Here is a 24557-nt window from a genome sequence, read left to right on the forward strand (position 1 = left end):
GTTGTATTTTATATTCTTTTTTAATATCAATTTATAATATGGGTGTGAAAAAAATTTTCAAAAAATATACAGGGTATCTCATTTTAATTGTCCCAGACAAATATCTAAAAAAATATGGAAGATACGAAAAATATTTCAGACAAAAGTTGTAGAATAAGGGAGCCAAATGATGAAAATATGGACTTGACCTTGAGTGACCTTTTTCATTTTCATCATCTGGCTCCCTTATCCTACAACTTTTATCTGAAACGTTTTTCTTTATCTTCCATATTTTTCGAGATATTTTTGTTAGAACAATTAAAATAGGATACCCTGTATATATAAATTTGTGCGTGTGCGCGCGCGCGTGTGTGTGTGTGTGTGTGTGTGTGTGTGTGTGTGTGTGTGTGTGAGCGTGTTTGTGTATTCTTCAAGACCAATTTTTGATATATGAGAAATACATTTTAATAGCACTGAATAGAAATCATTTCAAGCGATCAGAATAAATAAAGCATTCTTCTTAACAGCCTTTTTCGACGAGTGTGCTATGAAAAAACGAAACAGAAAAGGATGGATTACGAATAATACGCGATAAGCATGGTCAGGGAGCAGCTCTGTGATGAGAAAGTTGGATCAAACTAAAGATCAGCTAAAATTCTTATAGGACTTTCGCGTAATCTCTTACCGGCCATCATTTATATAATAGTAAATTTATCAAGTTTAATTACTGATGCTGTTGTGTTTAATATAAAAATAATCATAATAAAAAATTAAGTATATATTCTTTGTAAAAAGTTTTATCGCAACATCGAATATCTCAAAACTATCGAATGTCCTCTCTTAATAACAGATTTCTTGAATGATTTTAGATTTCATTTTCTCTTAACGGAAATGTCGACATTTTTCTCAATAATTTTCCAGTTGCAAGTAACTAAAAGTAGAAGACTTTTCACGAACTAAATTTCGAGCAGTTAAATTGACAACAAAGCTGTTTTTAATTCCAAATCACAATTTACTTTAAAAGAATTAGAAGTGATAAGACTTTTCTCGCAACAATTTCGTTAACGAAAAATCGACACTAAAGTCTATCAAAATCTGTCAAGGATATCTGACAGTTTTCAAACATCTTAATGTAACGCTTCGCGTGTGCATGTTTAATATTAATCTCCATTCAAATAAAATACTTTTCCCTAATTATATTCGTTTTAGAGCTGCCATACCCCGCACGCAATGTGCGCGGTATCTACCATAGTTTACCATGAATACGTGACTCCGTTTATCGATGATCGATCGATGAACATGACGTTCTATGAATCAGTCGCCTCTCTGTTCGCGAGGTCTGGTGATGATCTGTCACGCGATGCCTAGAACCCGACACCGCGCTCATGACGACGCCCGAGGAAGTCGGCAGTGGACTCGCGATGGCTCTTAACTTGCAGATGAACTGGCAGATGATCTATCCTCTCTTTCTACCTCTTTCTCGCTCGATATCACTCTCTCTCTCCCTCTCGCTCTCTCTCGCCCTGATCTTTTGCAAACCCGCCTTGAACGAACCACCGGATCACCAGACCATCGCACCGGAACGGACCGCATCGCACCGCATCGCACCGCACCACCAACACCGCTCTCTCTCGCTACTGCAAACTGCTTACAGCCCCCTGCTACTCGGCTTACTGCTTACTCTCAGCTACCCCATCATCGGCTACACCCGCGCCACGCCACTCCTTTCCACCGCCTGTGGCACCATAAAATCACAACTTAGTTATCAGAGAATATGGATGCCGTATCCGTGTGTGAGTTTTCTCTTTTTTTGGGGGAAGAGGCTGTAGGGGTACAAGTGCGAATAGACCAAATAGAAACGAGAGGGAAATTGTTACAATCAAAATGATTTGATAATATATCTTCAAATTTAATTACACTGTTATAAAAACGATTAGATCGACTTTGCATATCAATTTCTAACATAGAACATAGTCTCGACAAGCGAATCACACAAAAGGCTAATTTATAGAACATAAATTTAGTGTATGTACACATGTGCATGTGATTTTTACATCAGATTTTTACTCTATGCAATGGCGTTCAAATATATGTAAAGAACATTTAGATATAAAAACTTGAGTATTTACATTTTAAAACATTTCAATACAAACATTAAAAGATGTGTACAGCATGTGTACTATTTATGAATTGCATAATTATACGATATAAAATGGGCACTTTGATTATAACAATTATATAAAATATACGCGATTAAGTTCTGCGCGAGAGCTTAATTCAATACCTCGCAGCAAACCACCTCTGAATCCAAGGATTTACAAGCTTCCAAGCTTCGTGCCTCCTAGTTTTCCAAAAGATGCAACAATTCCAAGAGCCGGCCAATAGATTTATATTCTCACTTTAATAATGTATACTAATATATTTTCGTGTGTATGTGTATGTATGCGCGCGTGTGTATGTTGGGCGATCTAAAGTAGGAGAAGAGAAAGGGGTTAAATAAAATCCCCTAATTTCTAATACATATATATATATATATATATATATATATATATGCATGAAATATATATGGAGTATATATAGAGTATATATGGAAGCGAATAAAAAATATTTACTTCGCCAGTAAATAATTAATCTAATTAATCGACCCTATCGTTACAATCGTCATGACAATACGACAATTGGTCAATTGGACAATTGGTTTTGGTCAGATTAATCGTCAAAATGTTTCGACTATGGATTTTGGTCCTTCTAAATTGATGCAGTCTTGATGCTTATATTATAAGCACCCTATTTAAATAATTTAATGTATTGCAAAATAGTTATTTGTGCAACAAGTGCTGTCTCCGCACCCGGGAATTTTCATCTTTACGCACGACTTGCATACCCTATTTTATGTTGCAAGTGCGTGGAAAGTGGTCTATCACGCACGCGTAGCGTGCGCAATGGGCCACTTTCCATGCACGTGTTACATAAAATATTTTACCTTACAGCCAGCTGTAAGTATTAAAACTACATGAATTTAGAAGAACCAAAATCCATGGTCGAAACGTTTTGACGATTAATATGACCAAAACCAATGGTCCAATTGACCAATTGTTGTATTGTCAAGACGATTATGATAGCCAGTAGAGTTGATAGGTTTTACTGCTATATATATATAATTTTTCTGATGCACGGTTACATTTAAAAAAAAATTTATAGAAAGTACTATTAAGCTATTCAGATTTCTACCATATTATCTTTGTCTATTTGAAATCGCTTTTGAGAAAATCAATGGACAGTCACTCTAAACTATTTATATGTGTGCGTACGTGTGTGCGCATATGTGTATGTATGTTTATACGTATGGATAATTATTTTATAATAAAAAAAGATGCATATATATCTTTAATATATAAAACAAAGTCGGGTTAGTTACACCACTTATAACTCAAGAACGGCTGGACTAAATTTTTATCACAAGTATATGACATAAGGGTAGAATTTTCCGGAATAGCAGAATAACTATTAAAAAAAACGTTTTCACGTAAAAAAAAATTAATTCTAGAAAGATATCCAAATACATAGAAAAAATACATAGAGGGAGGGAGAGAGGGGTGAGGGGGAGGGGTGAGGGGGGAGGGGAGAGAGAGAGAGAGAGAGAGAAAGAGAGAGAGAGAGAGAGAGAGAGAGAGAGAGAGAGAGAGAGAGAGAGAGAGAGAGAGAGAGAGAGAGAGAGAGAGAGAGAGAGAGAGACTATTTGCGTGTCTTAATACACATGTTCTCCGGGGCGAAGCCCGGCGGGGCATGCTAGTTTTATATATATATGTATGTATGGATATCCTGTACATTATGTATCATATAAATAATATCATTCTGTACATACATATGTAGCCCATATGTATGCATAAATGTATATTTGTACTATGCATTCAGGAAGAAATGTGTATTTGTAGAAAAAAATGTTAAACATCTTCTTGTTTACACACGGTGGATGTACACATTAAATTGTACGTATTAAAAGAAAAAAGAACATTTCTTTTTTCTTATGTCACTCAATGAATTATGTCTAGTACAAAAAAGTTGTATTACTTTTCGTTTTACCTGAAAATATCTCGTAACTAATCGTATTGCGCAAGACTAATACGAGTTTATGTGATTATCCTGCTTGTTAGTAAAGCTAATAAGCACCGGCAGCTTTTTTAATAGTATCCGGAAAAGATTTGTATTAAAAGCTACTTTACGATACACTTCGTTCCTAACAGTTATATTTCAATTAAAAAATTATTTTGATAAATAACCTAGACGAATCAACCACATTAAGATCCACAAAGGAAAAACAAGGGATACGTAGGCAGTTTTCTCTTCTCAGCAATTCACTGCGCTTTATTATAAATGAATCTACGATGTGCAAACTTACATGAACGATTGCCTATCAACGCAAAACTTACTTCTAGAACTGTATTGTCGTGCGTGAAAACAAACCTAAAACTTCGAATCCATTCTCAGTTATTAAAAGATTTCTCTTGAGCCTAGTACGCACACCTAAAGACATTGTTGACAAACATTATTTGTAAATTATGGAACATTAGGATAGTTATCGAAATACTTTTCAATTGTTAAAAAAATTATTGCGTTTTAAGCTTTTAAAAAATTATACTTTTATTTTATTTCATATAAAACACTATCGTTATTCATTATTGTAAATATATCGCATTAATATATTTTATCTTTTTTATAAGAAAGAAATTTTAGAAAAAATTATCATATAAACATTTTTTGCATCGTATTTTAAATCAATTGTTTGCCTACATGGAGTAAAATGACAATCGACATTAGATTAATACAAATATTATTAATTTTCGTCGAATATTAATTGCTTGTCAAATTAATGTCAACAAAAATGACAACCTTATTGACATTAGATTAGTAAGAGCAAAATATTATTAATTTTATCAGATAATTGCAAAGTTTGTATCTACATAATGCAACTCTTTTACATTCATTCCCCAAATTTTGAGTCTCACTTGATAAGATTCAGTTACAAATCATGCTCATCGTTTACAATATGTATCCAAGAATTTTCGAGTAAATTTTATTCACAAACAATGTTTATCAATATTATTTCAAAGTGTGTACTAAGTTTTACCAGTATAACACTATAATATACTGGTAAAGAATAGATAAGATTTATAGAAAGTAGAAGAATAAAATGTCATAAGGATCTTTTTGCTTCCAGTTTGTAACATTAATCTCCGCCGATGAAAAATATAGCGAATGATACATGTAGGTTTATAGATTTATGAAACGTAATACATAAAGTCTTATATCATAAAATTTACCAACTACAATTTCTTATTGAAATATGAAGAACAATCCAAAGCTAGATCGTCACGCGGAGCAATCTATTGAATTTTTATTAATCAGTTTGATCGTGAAACAGGAGTAATGATAGTTGTCGTTATAATGAAACTATGTATACAGCGCGAATAAAGAAAAGCACATAAGAAAAAAAAGAGAATATTTATGTTATAGAGAAACTATATAATCACGTATCCAAATTGACGAAATACGTAGTATCAATTCAAATATATATATATATATATATATATATATATATATATGTCTGTTTAACATGTATGTATTTAAATGATAGAAGAACGTGAAGAAGCGTGCGAGTGTTGCTATAGAGGGTAATGGAATACCTTATTTTCTTTTAATCTCAACATAGATTATTCGGCACTCGTTGGATACGCGCGCACTCATTCTTATTCTCTCGCACACTCTTCAATCAGCTTAGTCCCTGGAAACATACGTGACAATTGATCACTCATGAGAAAAAAACGATTCGACGGTTTGTTACTCGATCGTGAAAACTCGATCGTTTTATAGTCTGAAATTACTTTAGATAATTCTCACCTGGATTTGGAACGACTATCTTTCTGCCTGTCCTGAGACTTGCTGCGCGAGCGTGATTTGCCGCGCGAGCTCTTGCTGTCCGAACGGGAGCGACTACGGCTGCGGCTGTAGGAGCGCCTGCGATCTCTGTCGCGGCTACGCGACCTGCTACGAGAGCGAGATCGCGAACGTCTGCGGTCTCTACTTCTACTTCGTGATCTGCGAACACGTTCGTATAATCTTCAAATAAACGAAATATCTGAGCGAAAATTGATAATCCATTTGTTCCATCTGCCTCTCTCGTCTTATTAATTTAACGGTCCTAAAATGAAAGCAATGAAAACTCACCTTCCACGACGACGACTTCCGCGGCTGCGATGCGGAGACGTTGGCCGTCCGTATCGTGCCATTTGAACTCGGAGTTCCCTGCCATCCAACAACCGTCCATCCATGGCATCTAATGCGTCTTCCGCGTCGCGCTTATCATAAAATCTGCCAAGAAATATACACATATACATATACAATATACATATATATATATATATATATATATATATATATATATGCTCAATTTACGCTTCTATATATTTTCAGCAACTTATTTCTTATATATTTTCTCGATGCAGAGTTGCATGACTCACTTATATCGTATGCAAGATAGACAGTTTTATATATTGTTGTACGTACAAATAAGATTTAGGATAGCTAATTCTGTATCAAGAATTCTTTTATTTTTCAAAGTTATAACACTTACCAGACATCAAAAAGAACAAACTAAAATTATTATCAATGGAAACTTTATGTTAACCCTTTGCTCTCAGAAATTGAGCTACGTTCGATATTACATTTCATTCCAGCAACTCGAATTTCGAGTTACATTTGACACAGATATTTCTAAGAGTTTATTGTATTCTTTTAAGTTATTAAATCTTTAAATATAATGACACAACATAATAAAATCCAGTTATTTCAGAAATAAAGGGTTTTTATCTCGTTATCGAGTTGGAACAAAATTTTAAATTTATTGCAGAGTTCCAAAGGTTCCTTATTCGAATCTGTTTGTAATACAAATGTATTGTATATGTATCAACTCCAAATTTATCATCAGAGAAATGTATTTCAGTAAATTATTAGTATGATGTGTGCAATCACATTCTAATTTTATTAAAAGTCACATTTTATGAGGCATTTTCTAAAACATATAGATATGCTCGAGAAAATTGTTGCTGTCCTATCATTTTTTTATATAATGTGGTTTCAATAATTTTATTCAGACAATACTTCAATAAGTATACATAGTTACCATTTTATTATCTATATACATATATATATACATACATATAAATATAGATATACAGATACCTATTATCTCTAGAAATGTATCTAAACTATCTGAAGAAATAAAATCCGCTCAAAAGAATTTTTTTTATATCTCTTGTATAATTGCACTTTGAAACAAACTCATCTTGTTTCATTATACTTAAAAAAATTTTTACTGTAAAAGTATTATATATAAATTTAAAGAATTCCATTAATTTTTTTTATTAGGAAATAATAAATCATGTTTTACTTAATAATATCATTATCGCTTGTTTATTGACCTACGAGCTTTCCACATCACTTTGCAAATACGCTTGACTTTTGTTTAGTATATCAATTAAAAATTTATAAAACAGTGATCCTTTGTTTCTGTCAAAACTTAACAAAGTATTACAGATTAAATATCGTAGTGTTTTGTAAAGTAATGATTCTCCGTTATACATGCTTCATTAATGTTTGGCAGAAATCAAGAGACACGGTAGTGTCTCGCGCTAAGTCCGCGCGAAGCGAGACCGACCGTGACTTATTTACGCGACGCAACGAGTTGCGAGTACTCGAGATGTTGAAATCTCAATAACGAGTAAACGGATCAAGTTCTAAGTAGGCTTGATCGATAGCTTGGGGTCGATTTATATAATAAAAGTGTTTTTATTTTTCCCTTACGTGCCCTATGAACACAGATATTACGATGCAAAGTCCAAATATATGGAATTTATATTTAAGAATAAAGAATACCTAAAACTTTATACATATTTCGAAAGAGGAGGAAAACATTATGTTATGAGCAATAAAGCGCAAAGTTTATTTCTAGGTCGGATTGTATAAAAATAAGCTCAGAGTGATGAATTTTTTCGTGTCGAGTCAGTCATTTTCACGACGCTTGGCGACGTATAAAATATGCAAGTTTCGAAAAAGTCGCCTCTATACCAAAGATCTACCGTTATTTCATGCTTCATTTGAAAATGTGTCGCGACGGCGGAGTATCGTTTTCAGACGCGAAAACACTGAATTGTGAATTAGCGCTAGCGCACTCGCGTCGTGACGTCAACGTGATCGTTGGCGTCGATGAATCCGAGATCCGAGGTATCGCCTAAAGAGCGATCAATTAAACGTGCTCGAACACGACGCTCGCGGCGGGGTTGACGCCGTTGGCTGTTGTAACGGCACTCACCTGACGAACGCGAAGCCACGGCTCTCGCGCGTGAAGCGATCCCTGGGGATGTAAATGTCGCCGACCTCGCCGCATCGCTCGAACACGCGCCTCAGATCTTCCGGCGTCGTTCTATACGTGAGATTGTCGACTTTCAGGGAAACCATCCCATCGATGCGGGGCGGCGGCCTGCCGTAACTCATCTTTCCTTTTCGAACGTCACGTCCTCGACTGTAGTAGAACACGCGGGATTCTCGTTGACAAATTATAACAAGATGATCACTCCAATCTGTGAACGAAACCCACACACGAACGACAAAGGGAAAATGGCGGACAATTCGAGTCAATTCGAGTGACGACGGCGAAACATCCGCTGGGCGCTGCGTGACCAGAAAACTCTACTATACAGTGTTGGGAAATCGTAAAATAAATAGGCCGCACACTGATGCGCATGCGTAAGTATGTCATCGATCATGTGACCGAACCATAGATATATTATACAATAGATAGACCACAGGGCACTGAGATATAAAGACCTCCATATAGCAGACAAATTTGATATTTTTTATTTTTTATTATTGCAATTATTTGGGAATCGTTTAGGCAAATTTAGGAATTATATTCTAGGCACATATACTACGTTTACGCGAGCGTTACTTCTGTAGTAACTTACGATAATTCGTTCGCGTAAACGGAATTTTGTAGTAACTTACGATAATTTACTCCGCGTAAACGGGTAAATTATCGTAAGTTAATACAGAAGTAACGTTCGCGTAAACGTAGTAATAGTTTAGGAAATAATAGTTTATTTATAATTAATAAAAGTTAATTGAGCGTATAGATAGCAGACATAATTTTAAAAACATTTTGTTTTCTTTTTTATTTGGGAAACACGTCTATGTTTTCAACGTTTGAGAAATAATTTTATCTGAAAATCAAGTTTCATGTATGATGTATGTATGTATGTATGTACAATGTATACATACATATGTACATACATACATACATATATTGCCCGTCAACGACCCCTTTCCTGTACTCCTATTCTGTAACTCTGCACCCACAAGCTCCCAGCCAGCGACCTCTACAGTGATGAAACTTACGATACATGAAAAAGGGTCGACAGGAGTAAAGGTGCGAATTCATGGGACGCTCGTTTCAGCGTATCGCGAAATCACGTGATTTCGCGCTGATGCTAGCGTCAAGCAAAGAAAGCTGGATTTTCTCAGCTTTAAGGTGAAATTTCATGGGCAGTGAAAAGCAGCAGCAGATCGTACTGATTGGCTATAAAATAGAGAAGTTCTAGAAACTCGAGCCAATCAGTACGATCTGCTGCTGCTTTTCACTGCCCATGAAATTTCACCTTTAGCGTCAAAGCTAGAGATCCTATAGTGTAACAGAGATTCGCCAATGATCACGTGATCGTGAGATGACGCTGATTGGTCAAGGTGAATTGTGCTTATGTAGCTGCTGCCATATTGAATTATACATAGCGACAACGCGTGTGACACATGCAACGACACATGTGTTTCACTGTCATCTTATAGAGGTTAGCACATTTTACTTTGACGTCTTTTTATTATTTATAGGCTTTTATTCAACGAATTATTGTTATTGCATTATTAAATGCTTTGCATTAATTATTGCACATTTTTTGTTCAGACTCGCGATGCCAACCTTTTGTGCGGCAAATCGCTGTACCAATAACAGTAATAAAGGTTACTCTGTCTTTAATTTTCCATCAAACGAAGTGTTACGACAGAAATGGATAGCAGCGCTTGGGAAAGGCTCGGATTGGCGACCCACATTTCAAAGAATTTGTGAGGTGAGTGATAAAAATTAATTTTCATTAGTTTATTATCAGCTGTAAAAGGAATAGAGCTTTTAATAACTAGTGTTTCTAATTTATATTTGTCCTATTTCTCAGTCCTGTAATATTTTTCTTATATTTCAGGTCCATTTCAATTCAGTGGATATACAGCTCGTTGCTGGACGGAAGCAATTATGTGAAAATGCCATACCATGCCATTTCTGTGTATGCCCGTATGATAAGGAGACTAATAAAAAAAATAAATTAAGGAAGAAGTCCACCAAGCCATTCGAAACTGCAGATCATGCGTATTGTTCAGAAAAGAAGTCTTTACCTCTTCAACTCCGCTCCTCTAATAATACTTTGCCACACACTTATATATCCGAACACAATTATTTTGCTCACACTGGGAAGGAGAATAAGGAGTATTTTATAAAAGAAGTGTTTAATGATGCAAAGAAAAAATTGGGCTTAGTAAATAGTGAAAGAAATAGACATGTTGATCACTGCCCATTATTGAGGAGTCCGATTTCTATAGACCAATTATGGACAGAATCAAATATGGATATAAATCAGAATGAATCAAGTTTGGATATGAATCACAATGAATTAGATATAAATTCAAGACAAGCTTTAATTTCTAACATAGATACTTTGTCAAAAGACAATGAAAATCTGAAGTTGAAGTTAAATGAAATACGGATGACTCAAACTAGGAAGATAAATGACCAAGATGCAAAACTAAAAGAAGTTACCGCTGATAACAAAGCTTTAAAGAAACAACTAGAGAAACTCAATCAACAGATCATAAGAATCAATTCATCAGTTGATAAATTAACATCAAGACCAAGTCAATATTCTGACAAATCAATTATAAAAGGGCTTAGCCTTTGGACTGCATGTGGTACAAGCGGATACAATCGAGTTAGGAAAGCATTTGATGTTGAGCTCCCTGCACCAAGAACACTTCAGAGAAAAATTCAAAATATTTCATTCAACCCAGGAATCCTGGAGGATATTTTCTTGTGTCTAGAAAGTAGAATCAACAATATGGAGGAGAGAAGTAAACTTTGTTGCCTTGTCTTCGATGAAATGAGTATAGAGCCTAAAATTGAGTACGATCGGGGTAGTGATTCAAACATGGGATACTGTACTCTTCCAGCCCTTCCAATTGCAGCATCCAAGGCTTTGCTATTTCTTATTGCTGGAGTCTATAAACGATATAAACAAGTTTTAGCGTACCATTTCACATCAACTTCTACAGACAGTGCAACTGTAAAAGACTTTATTTTATCCCTGTTAGAAAAATGTGAAACTTCTGGGCTTCACGTGCTTGTATTAGTTTGTGACATGGGAAACAGAGGTATTTTAAACCAGCTGGGCTTCAGTTGCCGTAAAAATGATATTCAATACAGTATACAGCATCCTTTTAATAAGAAGGAGAAGTTATTTGCTTTGCCTGATGTAGTTCATGTGTTTAAAAATCTAAAAGAAATGCTCATGAAAATTGGGATTATTACTCTTCCGGATTAATTGGTTCGTGAATATGGTTTACCAACGGAAACTATAGATATGAATTTGATCGAATGGCTTGATGAACAGCAGTCTGAAATGGGCTTGAAATTTGCACCAAAATTGAAGAAGAAAAATATTAAAGCAAATCATTTAAAAAAAAATGAAAGTTTATACTACAACCTCAGTATTAAATAAACAGACAGCAAGTGGTCTTTTCCGATATGGTGAATTACTTCAGGATCCTGTCATGATAACGACAGATTGGTTTATATTGATTTTGCGACACTGGTTTAAAATTGTGACTTCCAGAAACAGACGTTTTGCTCTCAGTTTCCACAACATGGATGCTTATACAACTTCCATTAAAATCATCCAACTAGTGAACAATATATTTAAAAATGCTGACTTGAGAGAGAATTGGAAAGTAACTCGGTCTCACGTAATAATGTACTGTGATTGTATATTGGAAATTCAAAACTACCTTTTGCAAGAGAAATCTTTCGAATTTGTATATCTTGGTAATTTGACTCAAGATTCAGTTGAAAATAAATTCTCTCAAGTTCGATCAAGTTGTCCTAAGCCTACAGCAAGAGACTTCAAGTACCGCCTAAAAAATTTGAGCATATCTGGGGAAGCCACTCGTATTTCAAATTCCAGTTACGACCATGATGACAGCCCCACATTGATCAGTCTCATGCAGAAAATTGAAAGGCCAAACACAAAACAAACTTCCGAACTTTCTATTAAACTGCCAAAACTGCAAGACTGTCCATCCTTGTCCTTGGAAGAAGAAGAAACCTTATACAAGATGTGTGGATATGTTCACCGTAAGCTGCAGTCAAGTATAAAATGTAAAGTATGTTACAATAGTTTACTACACCAGGGACCTGTAGATCATCCCAAAGCTGGACTTTTGCTTGTATGTGAATTTGTAGAAGCTGCATTAGTACGAGTGTCTGATGAAGTGTATCAGATTCTTCATGGTGCAGAATCAATTATAATGGCTTCTGAGAACATAATGAAAGATTTAGGAGGATCACTCAAATGTACTTTGGAAAGTCATATAATGAAGCATTTCCATTGTCTACATGTCATGACCAAAGACAAACATTAATTTCAAGATTTCTTAGCATGCGACTCCGTCAATTACTACCTTGCCCAAAAAATAACCAGAATACTGCTTTTGCTAGTAAAAGTATGGGTTTAAGATTACTTGCTGACGCTTTTAATCCACGTCCCAGATAAAAACTTAAGAGTTTATATTATTAAGTAAATTCCATTTTGTGCAATTTTTTTATTTTATGTTTTTGTCAATTCTAATATTTCTAGATTTTTAGTTCCTATTCTTGAGAGTGATTTATAATTAATTTCAAGTTACATATATTATTAAGTATATTATTTTGACTATGTTATTAAATAGATTCCCCATGTTACGCAATTTCTCTGTAAACGTCAAATAGATGTACTATTAATAGAATTTTGTTGAAATATAAAAATAAACATTTTTTTATTAAGTAAATGTGTATTTTATTTCATATCAATTCAAAATTGTTACAAAATTATATTATTTAATATTAATTCAAAATTATATAGATATGTCACAAAATCATATTATTTAATATCAATTCAAAATTAGGTATGTCACAAAATCATATTTAATATTAATTCAAAATTATGTTGCAAAATCATATTATTTCATATCAAATCAAATTTATGTTACAAAATCATATTATTTTATATCTATTCTAAATTATGTTACAAAATCATATTATTTCCATATTTGATTCTGTCAATAATTGCTCTAGAGAACTCCTCGGACTCCTCAATAATGGGCAGTGATCAGCATGTGTATTTCTTTTACTATTTACCCAACCCAATTTTTTCTTTGCATCATTAGACACTTCTTTTACAAAATACCCTTTATTCTTCTTTCCAGTGTCAGCAAAATAATTGTGTTCGGATATATAAGTGTGTGGCAAAGTATTATTAGAGGAGCGGAGTTGCAGAGGTAAAGACTTCTTTTCTGATGAACAATACGCATGATCTGCAGTTTTGAATGGCTTGGTGGACTTCTTCCTTAATTTATTTTTTTTATTAGTCTCCTTATCATACGGGCATACACAGAAATGGCATGGTATGGCATTTTCACATAATTGCTTCCGTCCAGCAACGAGCTGTATATCCACTGAATTGAAATAGACCTGAAATATAAGAAAAATATTACAGGACTGAGAAATAGGACAAATATAAATTAGAAACACTAGTTATTAAAAGCTCTATTCCTTTTACAGCTGATAATAAACTAATGAAAATTAATTTTTATCACTCACCTCACAAATTCTTTGAAATGTGGGTCGCCAATCCGAGCCCTTCCCAAGCGCTGCTATCCATTTCTGTCGTAACTCTTCGTTTGATGGAAAATTAAAGACAGAGTAACCTTTATTACTGTTATTGGTACAGCGATTTGCCGCACAAAAGGTTGGCATCGCGAGTCTGAACAAAAAATGTGCAATAATTAATGCAAAGCATTTAATAATGCAATAACAATAATTCGTTGAATAAAAGCCTATAAATAATAAAAAGACGTCAAAGTAAAATGTGCTAACCTCTATAAGATGACAGTGAAACACATGTGTCGTTGCATGTGTCACACGCGTTGTCGCTATGTATAATTCAATATGGCAGCAGCTACATAAGCACAATTCACCCTTACCAATCAGCGTCATCTCACGATCACGTGATCATTGGCGAATCTCTGTTACACTATAGGATCTCTAGGCCGGTATTCATAGTTATTTAAGACTGTCTTAAGTTCAATCTTAAGATGTCATGAACCAATCACAGAGCCGTATTAGCGTCTTAAAGACAATCTTGAAGACTATGAATACCAGCCCTAGTCAAAGCCAAAGCAGCGCGAAGACGCCAAAATTTTGACGCTGTTTTCCTTTTCATGAATTTCAATTGACGCCGACGTCACGTGTGGTCATGCGACCTTCTTGCCGCTGAAAATGAGCGTCAGCATGAAAAGGCACCTTTATTCGTATGTATTTGACCGGAAATGAATGTCCGGGAAAGAATCTACCATATGAAATCGTTTGTATTTCGTATGAAGACTTTTGAAGTGCAATTGAAAAGGTTTGTGAGTCATTCGTTTAATTGTAATTAATTAATTATTTTTACACCATGCATTTAGCCGAAATAGATAAATTAATAAAAGTTTTTATACGGAATCGTTTGTATTTTGTATGAAGAGTTATGAAGTGTGATTAAAAAGGTTTGTGAGTCACTCAGATAATTTTAATTAAATATTTATAAACTCGGTAATTAGCCGAAATATAGATTTTTAGTTATTCATGTTAAAAGAAGAAGGCGCTAGTGTTCCCGAAGGTCCGTCTGCAATCAGAATTAAGGGGATCCTAAAGTGAAGGCTGAACTTCCTCGACGTCCGTAATGTCAACATTTCTAATCCTGTTTTCTATGTCATATATCTATATCTGTTCTTGTCTAACGAGAGGCATCTGTCCTTGTTTCGATTGCTGCGCCATCTCTCGCTACACGCAATATCAACCTGAATGTGCTTTTGCACATATAAAAGTTTATTTAAACTAATCTTTTTTTCTAGGCTTTCAATCTTAGATCTAATTGCACGATATTGTTCTTAAATGTTGTCCCTAGGTCATGCCGGTCTAATTTTGTGGATATTTATTGTGGAATTTTTGTACAAAGCAAATATTGTCGTCACGTATACCAAAAATTAACAAAAATATTAATTTTTTCTCGTTTTTGATATAAATTCGACCACCATGACCTAGATTTTGATGCGTACTTTAATTCTAGACAAGAATTTTGCATTTCTATAAAGCCACGTAAAAGATTAGTGCTAAGAAAAAAAGCCGGTATTACAGACGGCTTTAGGATCCCCTTAATATGAACGTTTTAAAAATTATTTTATACTGAAATAAATAAATATACAGGCTAATAAGTCTGTATAAGCGATAATTGCTAATTAAGTTTGTAAAGATGTACCAGCTGTGCAGGGTGAAGAGCAGGTTATCTCAAAGGCCCTGCCACAACCCAATTAAAAGATACTTAAATGTCATTACTGCTGAGAAGTACTTCTTGCCATTTAAGTTAGCATGTCAAAGCAACCGAATTGTCTATTGCGTTCCACCTTGAATTTTTTTTACAGTCGTTTATTAGGATTGCCCTACTTTTAAATTGAGCGTTTTTTAATGTATTATTATTATTAAACTACCGATATTGATATATTATTAGTAATTTAATATTAAAACTTGACAGAGTGACGTAAACTAATAATTCGCTCATAGTATTATAGCAAAGTATTATGCGTTCAAATTCTCGAAAGCTAGCTTCGCTTTACTATGCTCTCTCTTTATGATCGATCGATTCAGATAAAAATCTCCGAAGTCTTTCTTTCTCTATATTCCTAGAGTAAAACTGTACAAAAATTCTACGAAAGTGGCGATATTTTTCACGGATCTGGTTTGAGTCTCGGCTCTTGGGGAAGGTACGCATGTAGAAAGAGTACGCCAATACAGTTTATCCTGCTAAAATGGTTATCAATCTCTATAAGTTCTTTATTGTTTACACATAAATTATAGAATATCTAAACGTTTCTTTTTTTTCGATGTCTTGTGAAATTGTACAAGAGAGTTACAAATAAAGATAAAGCCACACTTTACGTATAATCTGATTCAGTCTTTGCTAATGTTACATAATAACGTGCGAAAGAACTAACAGTTAGACTATTTAAGAGGCTATTTAAGAATTTTAATTAAGATACTGAAAGCATAAAACTCTTCAGCTAGCTTTACACAAAGATATTGGTCTTCTTCTTTATGAAATCGTCAAATTATGATTATGATACATTTCTACATTATCACCAGCATCGAATCTAATCTTATTTATCGTGATACTCTTGAGAAACTGTTAATCCATTGTCTTAACTCGATCGCGGCGCAGAACTGCGTCCACCAATGTTGTTCCTCTCCCTCCAATCGATTCCCGTAAAAGGTGTCTACATATGGAACAGTCGATATACAACGACGGCGGATTAGTCTGAAATTAAGCACACGTTAACAATCACTCTTCTTGCTAAAATCACAATTCTCTTTTCAATCGCATATCTTGATTATGACATAGACCAGCACGGGAGTCAGATCGTCGGCAGCAGGTATGCCTCTTTTCGACGCCATGGAGAGGAGATTCATGATGGTAGTCGCGCAACGAAATACACACTGCAACTTATCCCTAGGAGTCTTATACGCCGATATCACAGCCAATTCAGCCTGCGCCCATGACCAGTGGCATTCGTAATGATGAACTTTTAAAATGTGTAGGTCCTTGTGATTTGGATGAGTTACGACCTTTGCCAACTTTTTGATGTGACCGTGAAAAAGCTGGTCCCTATATACATCTCCATCTTCATTTAGATAGAGCGCATTGTGGTGCAGCCACCTGGGCCATGTCCTCCGGCGAAGTACCGAGCAGTCCTTGCTCCTGCAAGTACTGCACACCCTTGCCGGGCTTCCAACTAAAGATCTCGATACCGGCCTCCCATACCTCCTTTTGTTTCTGTACTTCATACTGCTCCGGCGAGTCCGGCACCTCCTTGTTGCCAGTCAGACTGGAGACTGGAATTGGCCGACGAGAGGCTGCCAGCGCTGCCGTAACGCGATAGCGGGGTCTCCGGCATCGTATCCGATGGATGTGACAATGGTTGCTGATCTGCTGGCACGCTGGGATTTACGTAAAGATCCCGACTCCACTCCACCATGCATTTCAGAATAGACACGAGGCACTCGAGACCACGAATGCGCATGGATTTCTCCTGAAAGAGCAAGACACTAATATTACAAACAAAACTTTATATTGCTTGTTTCGAAGAACATTCTTTGTTCCAAATAATACACCTATCCTGTCATCCTCTTTCTTATAACGCACCTGATTTGGCGATGCACCTAGCTCCAGAGCTTGACAACCTTGAGCAATCTTAGAGAGATCATTGACGAGCTTCTCGAAGAGATTCGCTGCTGAGATCGCAATCGTAGTTAACGTAGATGTCGACGACGCTCTGGGCATCCGCACAGATCCTCGTAAGCGCATGTATGACCATCCACTTGTGCTCAAAAGAGCTGCTACAGGTCTCGAGGATGTTCATACAGATCTCCTTAAAGAACACCTCAATCTGCATCTTAAGGTGCATCTTGAAACGGGCGAGCAGCGCCAGGAACAGCGCTAACGACAGTTCGAACACTTCCGGCACCAAAGACACGCCATTCTTCGATAGCACGACACATAAGTACTGTTTAATGGCGATAACAAACATCTCGTTAGAGCGCAATATTGGACCGGCATTCTGCAAGATTCCCAGAAGTAACTGAAGCGACAAGATCTTGGAACGGAGCTCGTGAGATATTGGATCGGGAGTGCCGTCCGGCAGCGGTTTCATAGAGAGCTTGCAGAGAGCGCGAAACACCAGGACTGCATCATTTTGCAGCACATGGGTGAATTTTGCAGTTACCATGTTGTCATTCTCAGTGGCTGCCTCGTCACCGTTGTTTTCCGGACTACCGTTCTCCAAACTGACTTCCTCTTCCAATGGCACCACGGATTTTACTACATCATCAAGAATACTCTTGACAATTGTTTGAGAATCAATGTTATCATTACTAGGAGCATTCTCTGGACTAACCTTGGCTTCAGTTTCGCCGTTCGCTATGACAGAACCCTCCTGCTGATGTTCCCAATCAAGCCTCACGATCTCTTCCTCCGCCTGAGTCTCCATTCGCGCGAAGATCACGTTGATCATCTGCGTGAGAGTCGCACGGGTTGTTGTTTGATTCACCAGGTTGCGCGACGCCAAGTAAACGTTGTAAACAGTACAAATTGTTTAACAGTACCGTACTCTCGTGTACCTCCACACCTCCGCTGGCTTGTCATTACAGTCAGCAGAGCTTTAATAATCTGCAGCTGCACACCCTCATCGGTCTGTGGACCGGTGAAGCAACCGCAGATTGTCTCGACAATGCGCACATCCTGGTAACCATATCCGATAGAAAACGATTAAAAACGGCTATATCTGTATCGTTTTTAATCGTATCTTATCGGTTCTATCGTTGCATATTTAGAAGACAGATAAAACATTAATCGAATCGAATCGGTTTCTATCGTTTTAGGTCCGAATAAGAAAATAACTATACAAATTTTATAGTTATAAATCGTTTTCTATACCCAGATAACAATTCGTGCGGGGTCATATTACCTTCACGGCGTGATTAGCACACCGTGCATGCACGAACGCATCATGCTTGCTTCACGAAGTGATTTTGGCATACGTGCGCGTATAGAAGGTCGCACTATGCCATCACGTGTGATTACACGTGTGATGGTACAGTGATTACGCACACGTGATGGGATAGTGATTACACACACGTGATGGCATATTGAACACACACATGATGACATAGTGCGATCTTTTACGATTAATATATAATTGATGATGAATTATAATATTGATCGTAAAAGATCGCACTACATATAAAAATAATATTTAAATATCAGATAAAATGGCAAAAACATTACAAATACGTATAAATTCGGGTACGTATGTCAAAATCACTTCGTGAAGCGAGCATGATGCGTTCGTGCATGCACGGTGTGATAATCACGCCTAAGCGACCCCGCATGCTTTCATTGTTCGCCCGCCAACGTGACTCGCTCGACAGCAGCGGCTGGATTGTCATTTGTCGTCCTTCGTGATCCGAATGTCCTCGCGGTAACATTTCGCGTGCTCCGCGTGCTCTGTATCCGAGTGCTTAAATAATAGTTCCCGTGTACCCATTTCTGCCTTCACGGGCCATCCACGCCTTCCTGGCTTATTCTCATCGAGCCTTGCCTATCCGTCTGGCGGTGTGAATTTTAAAAATCTCGCGTGTCCGCGCGCGACCGGCCGGTCGATTATGGCTGCGATCCATTTGATATGTTACAAATGCTTCGAAGCGTTCTTTGTCTTCTTCTTTCTTCACTGAAAGAAAAGAGAAGAGAGTTCCAAGCATTTATAGCATTAAATGGACTGCAGCCTATATCTCAACGGGACGCTTCCGCTCGCGCGGTCTCACGCCTGTTCGCGCCTTGCCATTCGCCCCTCGTCGCCGTCGTAAGGAGGAGGATCGAGCTAATCGAGCTAAAAATGGTATATGACAGTTAATTTCAATATAAACCTTAAGCCTAAAAGACGAAACAAGAAACATATGCATGTAGATATATGACACACACACAAAACATAAACTTGGGAAAAAGTACATTATACTGTATGGACATACATGCATATAAATATATATTGGAATATATCTTTATTTCTTCTCTCCTAACTCTCAATCATTTGTCTGTACCTCAGCTACTCGATCCACCTCGGTACGAGCCAATTAAAGAGAAAGCGAGAGAGAAGAAAAATTTTCTATAATAATTAACCCTGTATGATTTCATAGAATATATAAATCGCAAACCTAAAGAACAAACGGGAAATAATAATAAGTTATAAAAGATAATCCATCATTTGACTACTAATTAGCCGAATTTCATAATAATACGCATATTATAGTGAAAATAAGACTGCATGCAAACAAACAAGTAAAGAATAAGTCAGAAAAGAAAAGAATTATAAATGTAAAATATTAAGAAGTTTTCTATTTTTTTTAGTGACTTTTTTATCAACATTTTTGGATGCTTTATTATGTTGAGACAAAGTATAGTAAATACGCACACACACATACACACACACACACACACACATGCGCATAAATAGTTTTATTAAATAAACTGTTGGAAAATTTGGACATGGTGCTTCAAAAGGTACGGCTTGTGCAAGTTCAAATAAATATTTACCTATATTTTTTTGGAAACAATTACTTTCAAAAGTAGTGACAAATATTTTTTCTAATTCATGTATATAAAAACAAAAATTATGACTTGCTACGTTCAAATTTCCAAATTGATTTTCTTCTGTGGTAGTAAAAGCTCAAAAAGAACAATATAAACTAGTATCATCTATGACAGTCTTGTTTTCATTAAGATAAGTTGTACATACACGCTTCACATGTATGTATTTGTAGACATTTCTTAATTAAATACCCGCATACATATCTAAACGCATTTTCTTCTGGCAGATCCATATTGTAATAGTCATGATTGGGGATGTCTAAAATTGGACGCGTCGCCGAAGATGAAATGAACGCAGAAGATGATGAAGGACTCGAACATGATTCTCCAATTAAATTTAACATTTCATCTGTATCTACAGCACAATTTTGCGTATCTGCATGTTGTAAAAGTTTCATACTGAATAATTTTTTAAAAGCGCGAGTAAACTGTATTGGTGTCGGATTTAAGCAATTACCGCCTTGTTGTCTAATGGAACCAAAAAAATTTTCAATACAGTCTTGATTTATTCTTCGTGTGCGAAGATATGGAAAATCATAACATTTTAATTTATTCCATTATACTTCTAATTGTTATTTGCCAACATTCAAAACAATTAACTCTAACTCGTGAACCTTTTTCATTAATTACTTTTATATTTTTCATAAAATTTATCATTTGTTCTAAGAAATTAATTTGTTTTTCGCTTCCTGTAAATACTTTTCCATATTCTTTAGGGTTATTTATTGCAGAGGAATTTAAAATATCAAATAATTTGTCAAAATGATCGATGAAATCTATTGTTCCTACTGCCTCACTTGAAAGAAAGCCAGAGGACATCTGAGTACACATGCCTGCAGCTACGCGATTACTAAAAATTTGAACGGCATATTTGACTTTCATTTTTTGAAAACTGGTAGGTTCAATATGATTTTTAAATAGTTTCGGAGCGGTTTTAATCCATTGCTTACTATCTATGTTATAAAAATCGACAATATGAGCAGTCCATAAAGCAACTTTGTCCATTCCAAATTCTATACGATGTTTGTATAAATTATCGCGTGTTCTTTTCATTAAATGGGGAGTATCAAATATGTACAATATTTCTAAATCGTCAACTAAAAAAACTGAATTGTTTATTGAAATGCCCAATTTACGAGACAGCTGCATGAAATTAGACCCCATATCCAAAATTAAAGCATGCACGGTAGCACCACAATTATGTAATTTACGTATAATGTCAAATATAATAGGTTTTAATATATCTGCTCTACATGTTGTTTCAACAAAACAAAAGCAAACTGGAAGTTCCAATCACCTGCAATGCTGCGTGCCATAACAACAAAAGCATTTTTTGCAGGTTTCGCTGATCTCTCGTTGCCTGTATTTTCAAATCCAACTATTTCATCTTGTGAAAGATTATAAAATAAATAAGCTTTTAAACTCATTTCATCGATGCACAATATACAATGATGTTCTAAAGGCGGTAATGAATTTAATTTTACAGATAAAGCGTCAAAAATTTTGTTGTTTATGCCGGGTTTAATTTGCCATGTGTGCGTGAATGAATGTAGACCACGAATGGAAGGTAATGCAAACTGCTTCCTAAGTTCTCGATAATTTCGCGGACTTAAAAAAAAATAAGCTTAAAGCAAACCGTTTAAATTCAGGACTATATCTTCTCCCATGTTTGCTTTTAATTTTCGCGTCAATTTGTGCAGATAATAATTGTGCAAAATTAGTCGGTAGTAACTTACAGCCTAATTGACGAAGAATTTCGTGTTCCTTAGATTCTTCCTGAGACTTTGTCTTGCTTTTTTCCAGGTTCTCAACTTTCTTTCGAAGCCGTCTAAGCCTTTCACGCAGCATTTTATTTTCTGCTTTTAATTTCAAACGTTGTTCTCTCCATTTCTTCTGCCGCGAAGTTTCTTTTACAGCTGCTGAACACATGCTGCTGGATGTGCTTCTAAACAATAGAGAAATATTATAACATTACAGAAATATATATTGCATGTATTGAAAAAAATAAAATAAAATTATAAAACTAGAAAAAATATAAATTTATTGAGAAAAATTAAGTAACAATTTTTTAATAATTTTACAATCCTGTACAAGAAAAAAATAAAGTACAAATAACATGAGAATTTTGAAAACTTCTAAATAAATGTAATTAGATACTGAATATATTATGTAATCATGTAAATAATTATTTTTTACATTTATTTTTATTGTTTTAAAAAATTAAGAGAAAAACGACAAAATAATATAAAATATAAAACTGAGAAATATAAGTTGAAATATATTTCAATGCGTGCATGTGTATTTATAAATTGAAATAATAACTATCATAAACTGTATACCTTTACAAATAATACAATATAATTAAAATGCACACACTACATATGTTGAATGAAGTAAAAACTTACGGTTTAGCAATTTTAGCATTTCTATCCATGGCTAGCGTTGCGTTTGACGTCTGGATACTTATACTGAAACATATCACATACATTTTTCATACCCCCTACATTGATAGAAAAATAAAATATAATATATTTTGCAAAAAAAATATATTTTAACAGCAAAATCTATTTTTGTTATTATAGAAATATGTTATTTAGATAGATAGAGATTTAGATAAGTTATTTAGATATATAGAAATTGAAGAACCTGTTTGTTTCTTCTTGTTGTTCAACAACTTCAATCACTGCTTCATCTTCCTTATCATTTCTTTCTTGTGTATGTTCTTCTGATGCTGTTATCACAAGTGTATTGCTGTAAAAGTTATATTATGGATAGTATTATTATATTTTATACATTATCAAATATTGTTTATATTATTAAATGTATATTATTATTTTATATTATCAAATGTTTTTTATCTTATCAAATATATAGTATCATTTTGTATTATAAAATATTGTTCATTATTAAAAAATTTAATTATTATTTAGAATAAACAATAATGTGCAGTATAAAAAGTTTATTACTTACTCTCTTCCAAAAAATATTGTAGGTACAGCATCAAGATGAAGAGAAGCTCTTTTTTGGCCTATTTTGTACCACTTTTCTTCAAAATGCAAGTGGCATAGTCGATAGAGTTGCGATGACCATATTCTGGGCCCATCACTTGCAAGTCGAGTTTTCCGGATGCATGTATCCATTGCAACCATCTAAAAATGTTATGCCAATTTGTTATTAACATAAAAAATATATTACATATATATAGATATATTTTAGGGAAATATGAAAATATTGAATTATGTGTGTAGATTCAATATATCTATATAAAATTATATACATGCTTTAAAAAATGATAATTAAAACCAAATTGTACCTATCATGTTCCTTAGGAAATAAAAAAAGTGTCTTTTCTCCGTACTATTATATTGTTGCACTCCTTCGCAACACACCATAAACTTGATTTACGATTCATCTTTTTCGATATTTTTCCTGTCTTCTAAGAAGCAGCACCTGCAACAAAGCTAAGATCAAAAGTGCTTTTTGAAAGAGAATAGAACATCTGTACAATATTATTTATATACAGAATAATAACTATTCTCTCTAAGACTAAATATAATTTTTCTTGGTTAACTGTCAATTTTAAGTTTTATTTCTTTCACTCTTTATGTAATTGAACACTGAACACTGAACACTTAACACTAAACACTGAATACTCCTGCTCACTTTCTCTATCTTTCACGTCTAACTCCGATTTCTCGCACACTTCACTTCTGTAAGATGTCTGTTACCGCCAATTTTAACCGCTATATAGGTAAGAGAGAAAGCGCTATAGAAGAAATAGAGAGAGGAAGTGCGACAGAAGATCAGTTCTGTGATTGGTTATCTACTTAGCTCGCGCATGTGCAGCTGAATTTCGTACACGCTGAAATCGAGAGAGTTGCGTTACTGTATATACTTGTGGTTATTCTCTCCTCTGCATACCGCACCTCGGGCGAAAACTCGAGT

At 35.0% G+C, this 24557-nt stretch overlaps 5 protein-coding genes and 1 pseudogene across 11 annotated transcripts in view; 1 reads left to right on the forward strand and 5 right to left on the reverse strand.

Moving 5' to 3' along the window:
* Sc35 (SR family splicing factor SC35) overlaps nt 1–8718 on the reverse strand; it is a 10322-nt gene extending 1604 nt beyond the window's left edge. The window contains exons 1-6 of one of the 3 annotated variants that reach the window (XR_013257148.1): nt 8348–8718; nt 6205–6348; nt 5878–6075; nt 5664–5761; nt 2264–2320; nt 1–1714 (exon numbers count right to left, since the gene is read on the reverse strand). The exon at nt 1–1714 is cut by the window's left edge and continues 1604 nt beyond it. Coding sequence is in view for 1 of the 3 variants with exons in the window: in XM_077407561.1 (XP_077263687.1) it covers nt 5755–5761; nt 5878–6075; nt 6205–6348; nt 8348–8529 (531 nt within the window). In the remaining 2 variants the exon portion in view is untranslated. Of the gene's footprint in view, nt 1715–2263; nt 2321–4309; nt 5762–5877; nt 6076–6204; nt 6349–8347 lie in introns of those variants that run through there. The other 2 variants (XR_013257147.1, XM_077407561.1) reach the window with 2 other exon arrangements.
* Nucleotides 8719–9712: 994 nt separating this feature from the next.
* LOC143898232 (uncharacterized) lies at nt 9713–11812 on the forward strand. Its single transcript, XM_077407550.1, has 3 exons — nt 9713–9875; nt 9989–10151; nt 10281–11812. The coding sequence occupies exons 2-3, from the start codon at nt 9996–9998 to the stop codon at nt 11667–11669; spliced, it is 1545 nt and encodes a 514-aa protein (XP_077263676.1). The 5' UTR covers nt 9713–9875; nt 9989–9995; the 3' UTR covers nt 11670–11812.
* Nucleotides 11813–13149: 1337 nt separating this feature from the next.
* Nucleotides 13150–15477, reverse strand: LOC143898237 (uncharacterized). The gene is made up of 3 exons (XM_077407560.1): nt 14258–15477; nt 13982–14144; nt 13150–13852 (listed from the first exon to the last, which is right to left on the reverse strand). The coding sequence occupies exons 2-3, from the start codon at nt 14135–14137 to the stop codon at nt 13415–13417; spliced, it is 594 nt and encodes a 197-aa protein (XP_077263686.1). The 5' UTR covers nt 14138–14144; nt 14258–15477; the 3' UTR covers nt 13150–13414.
* Nucleotides 15478–16210: 733 nt separating this feature from the next.
* Nucleotides 16211–17257, reverse strand: LOC143898239 (GTPase-activating protein and VPS9 domain-containing protein 1-like). Its single transcript, XM_077407562.1, has 2 exons — nt 16817–17257; nt 16211–16730 (listed from the first exon to the last, which is right to left on the reverse strand). Exons 1-2 carry the CDS (start codon nt 17255–17257, stop codon nt 16602–16604), a joined length of 570 nt encoding a protein of 189 aa, XP_077263688.1. The 3' UTR covers nt 16211–16601.
* A 107-nt stretch (nt 17258–17364) lies between these two features.
* On the reverse strand, nt 17365–18710 carry LOC143898235 (brefeldin A-inhibited guanine nucleotide-exchange protein 2 pseudogene; annotated as a pseudogene). Its single transcript, XR_013257146.1, has 3 exons — nt 18575–18710; nt 17616–18483; nt 17365–17502 (listed from the first exon to the last, which is right to left on the reverse strand). The product of XR_013257146.1 is annotated as a brefeldin A-inhibited guanine nucleotide-exchange protein 2 pseudogene (transcript).
* Nucleotides 18576–24552, reverse strand: LOC143898236 (uncharacterized). Of its 4 annotated transcripts, none has more exons than XM_077407558.1 (6): nt 23926–24552; nt 23583–23761; nt 23259–23363; nt 23018–23080; nt 22349–22557; nt 18576–18710 (listed from the first exon to the last, which is right to left on the reverse strand). In XM_077407558.1, coding segments are annotated over exons 2-6 (558 nt in total). In that variant the 5' UTR covers nt 23926–24552; the 3' UTR covers nt 18576–18708. The 4 variants fall into 4 exon arrangements, with proteins under 4 accessions (XP_077263684.1, XP_077263682.1, XP_077263683.1 ...); XM_077407556.1 differs by lacking the exon at nt 18576–18710 and adding an exon at nt 19716–19857; XM_077407557.1 differs by lacking the exon at nt 18576–18710 and adding an exon at nt 21615–21755.
* Between the last annotated feature and the right edge of the window lie 5 nt (nt 24553–24557).

Source organism: Temnothorax americanus, unplaced genomic scaffold, assembly GCF_048541705.1.
Source record: "Temnothorax americanus isolate GAGA-0224 unplaced genomic scaffold, ASM4854170v1 Scaffold225, whole genome shotgun sequence".
Taxonomy (NCBI): Eukaryota; Metazoa; Arthropoda; class Insecta; order Hymenoptera; family Formicidae; genus Temnothorax; species Temnothorax americanus.

Excerpts from the sequence above, each read along its gene's own strand:
- LOC143898237 (XM_077407560.1), bottom strand. The coding sequence starts at position 14,137 with ATGCCAACCTTTTGTGCGGCAAATCGCTGTACCAATAACAGTAATAAA. Across the intron at positions 13,853-13,981 it reads CATTTCAAAGAATTTGTGAG|GTCTATTTCAATTCAGTGGA; the intron begins GTGAGTGATAAA and ends CTTATATTTCAG.
- LOC143898239 (XM_077407562.1), bottom strand. The coding sequence starts at position 17,257 with ATGAAGTACAGAAACAAAAGGAGGTATGGGAGGCCGGTATCGAGATCT. Across the intron at positions 16,731-16,816 it reads ACGATCTGACTCCCGTGCTG|ACTAATCCGCCGTCGTTGTA; the intron begins GTCTATGTCATA and ends GCTTAATTTCAG.
- LOC143898236 (XM_077407555.1), bottom strand. The coding sequence starts at position 23,761 with ATGGTTGCAATGGATACATGCATCCGGAAAACTCGACTTGCAAGTGAT. Across the intron at positions 23,081-23,258 it reads CAACAAGAAGAAACAAACAG|TATAAGTATCCAGACGTCAA; the intron begins GTTCTTCAATTT and ends GATATGTTTCAG. Across the intron at positions 22,558-23,017 it reads AATGCTAAAATTGCTAAACC|AAGCACATCCAGCAGCATGT; the intron begins GTAAGTTTTTAC and ends TCTATTGTTTAG.
- LOC143898232 (XM_077407550.1), top strand. The coding sequence starts at position 9,996 with ATGCCAACCTTTTGTGCGGCAAATCGCTGTACCAATAACAGTAATAAA. Across the intron at positions 10,152-10,280 it reads CATTTCAAAGAATTTGTGAG|GTCCATTTCAATTCAGTGGA; the intron begins GTGAGTGATAAA and ends CTTATATTTCAG.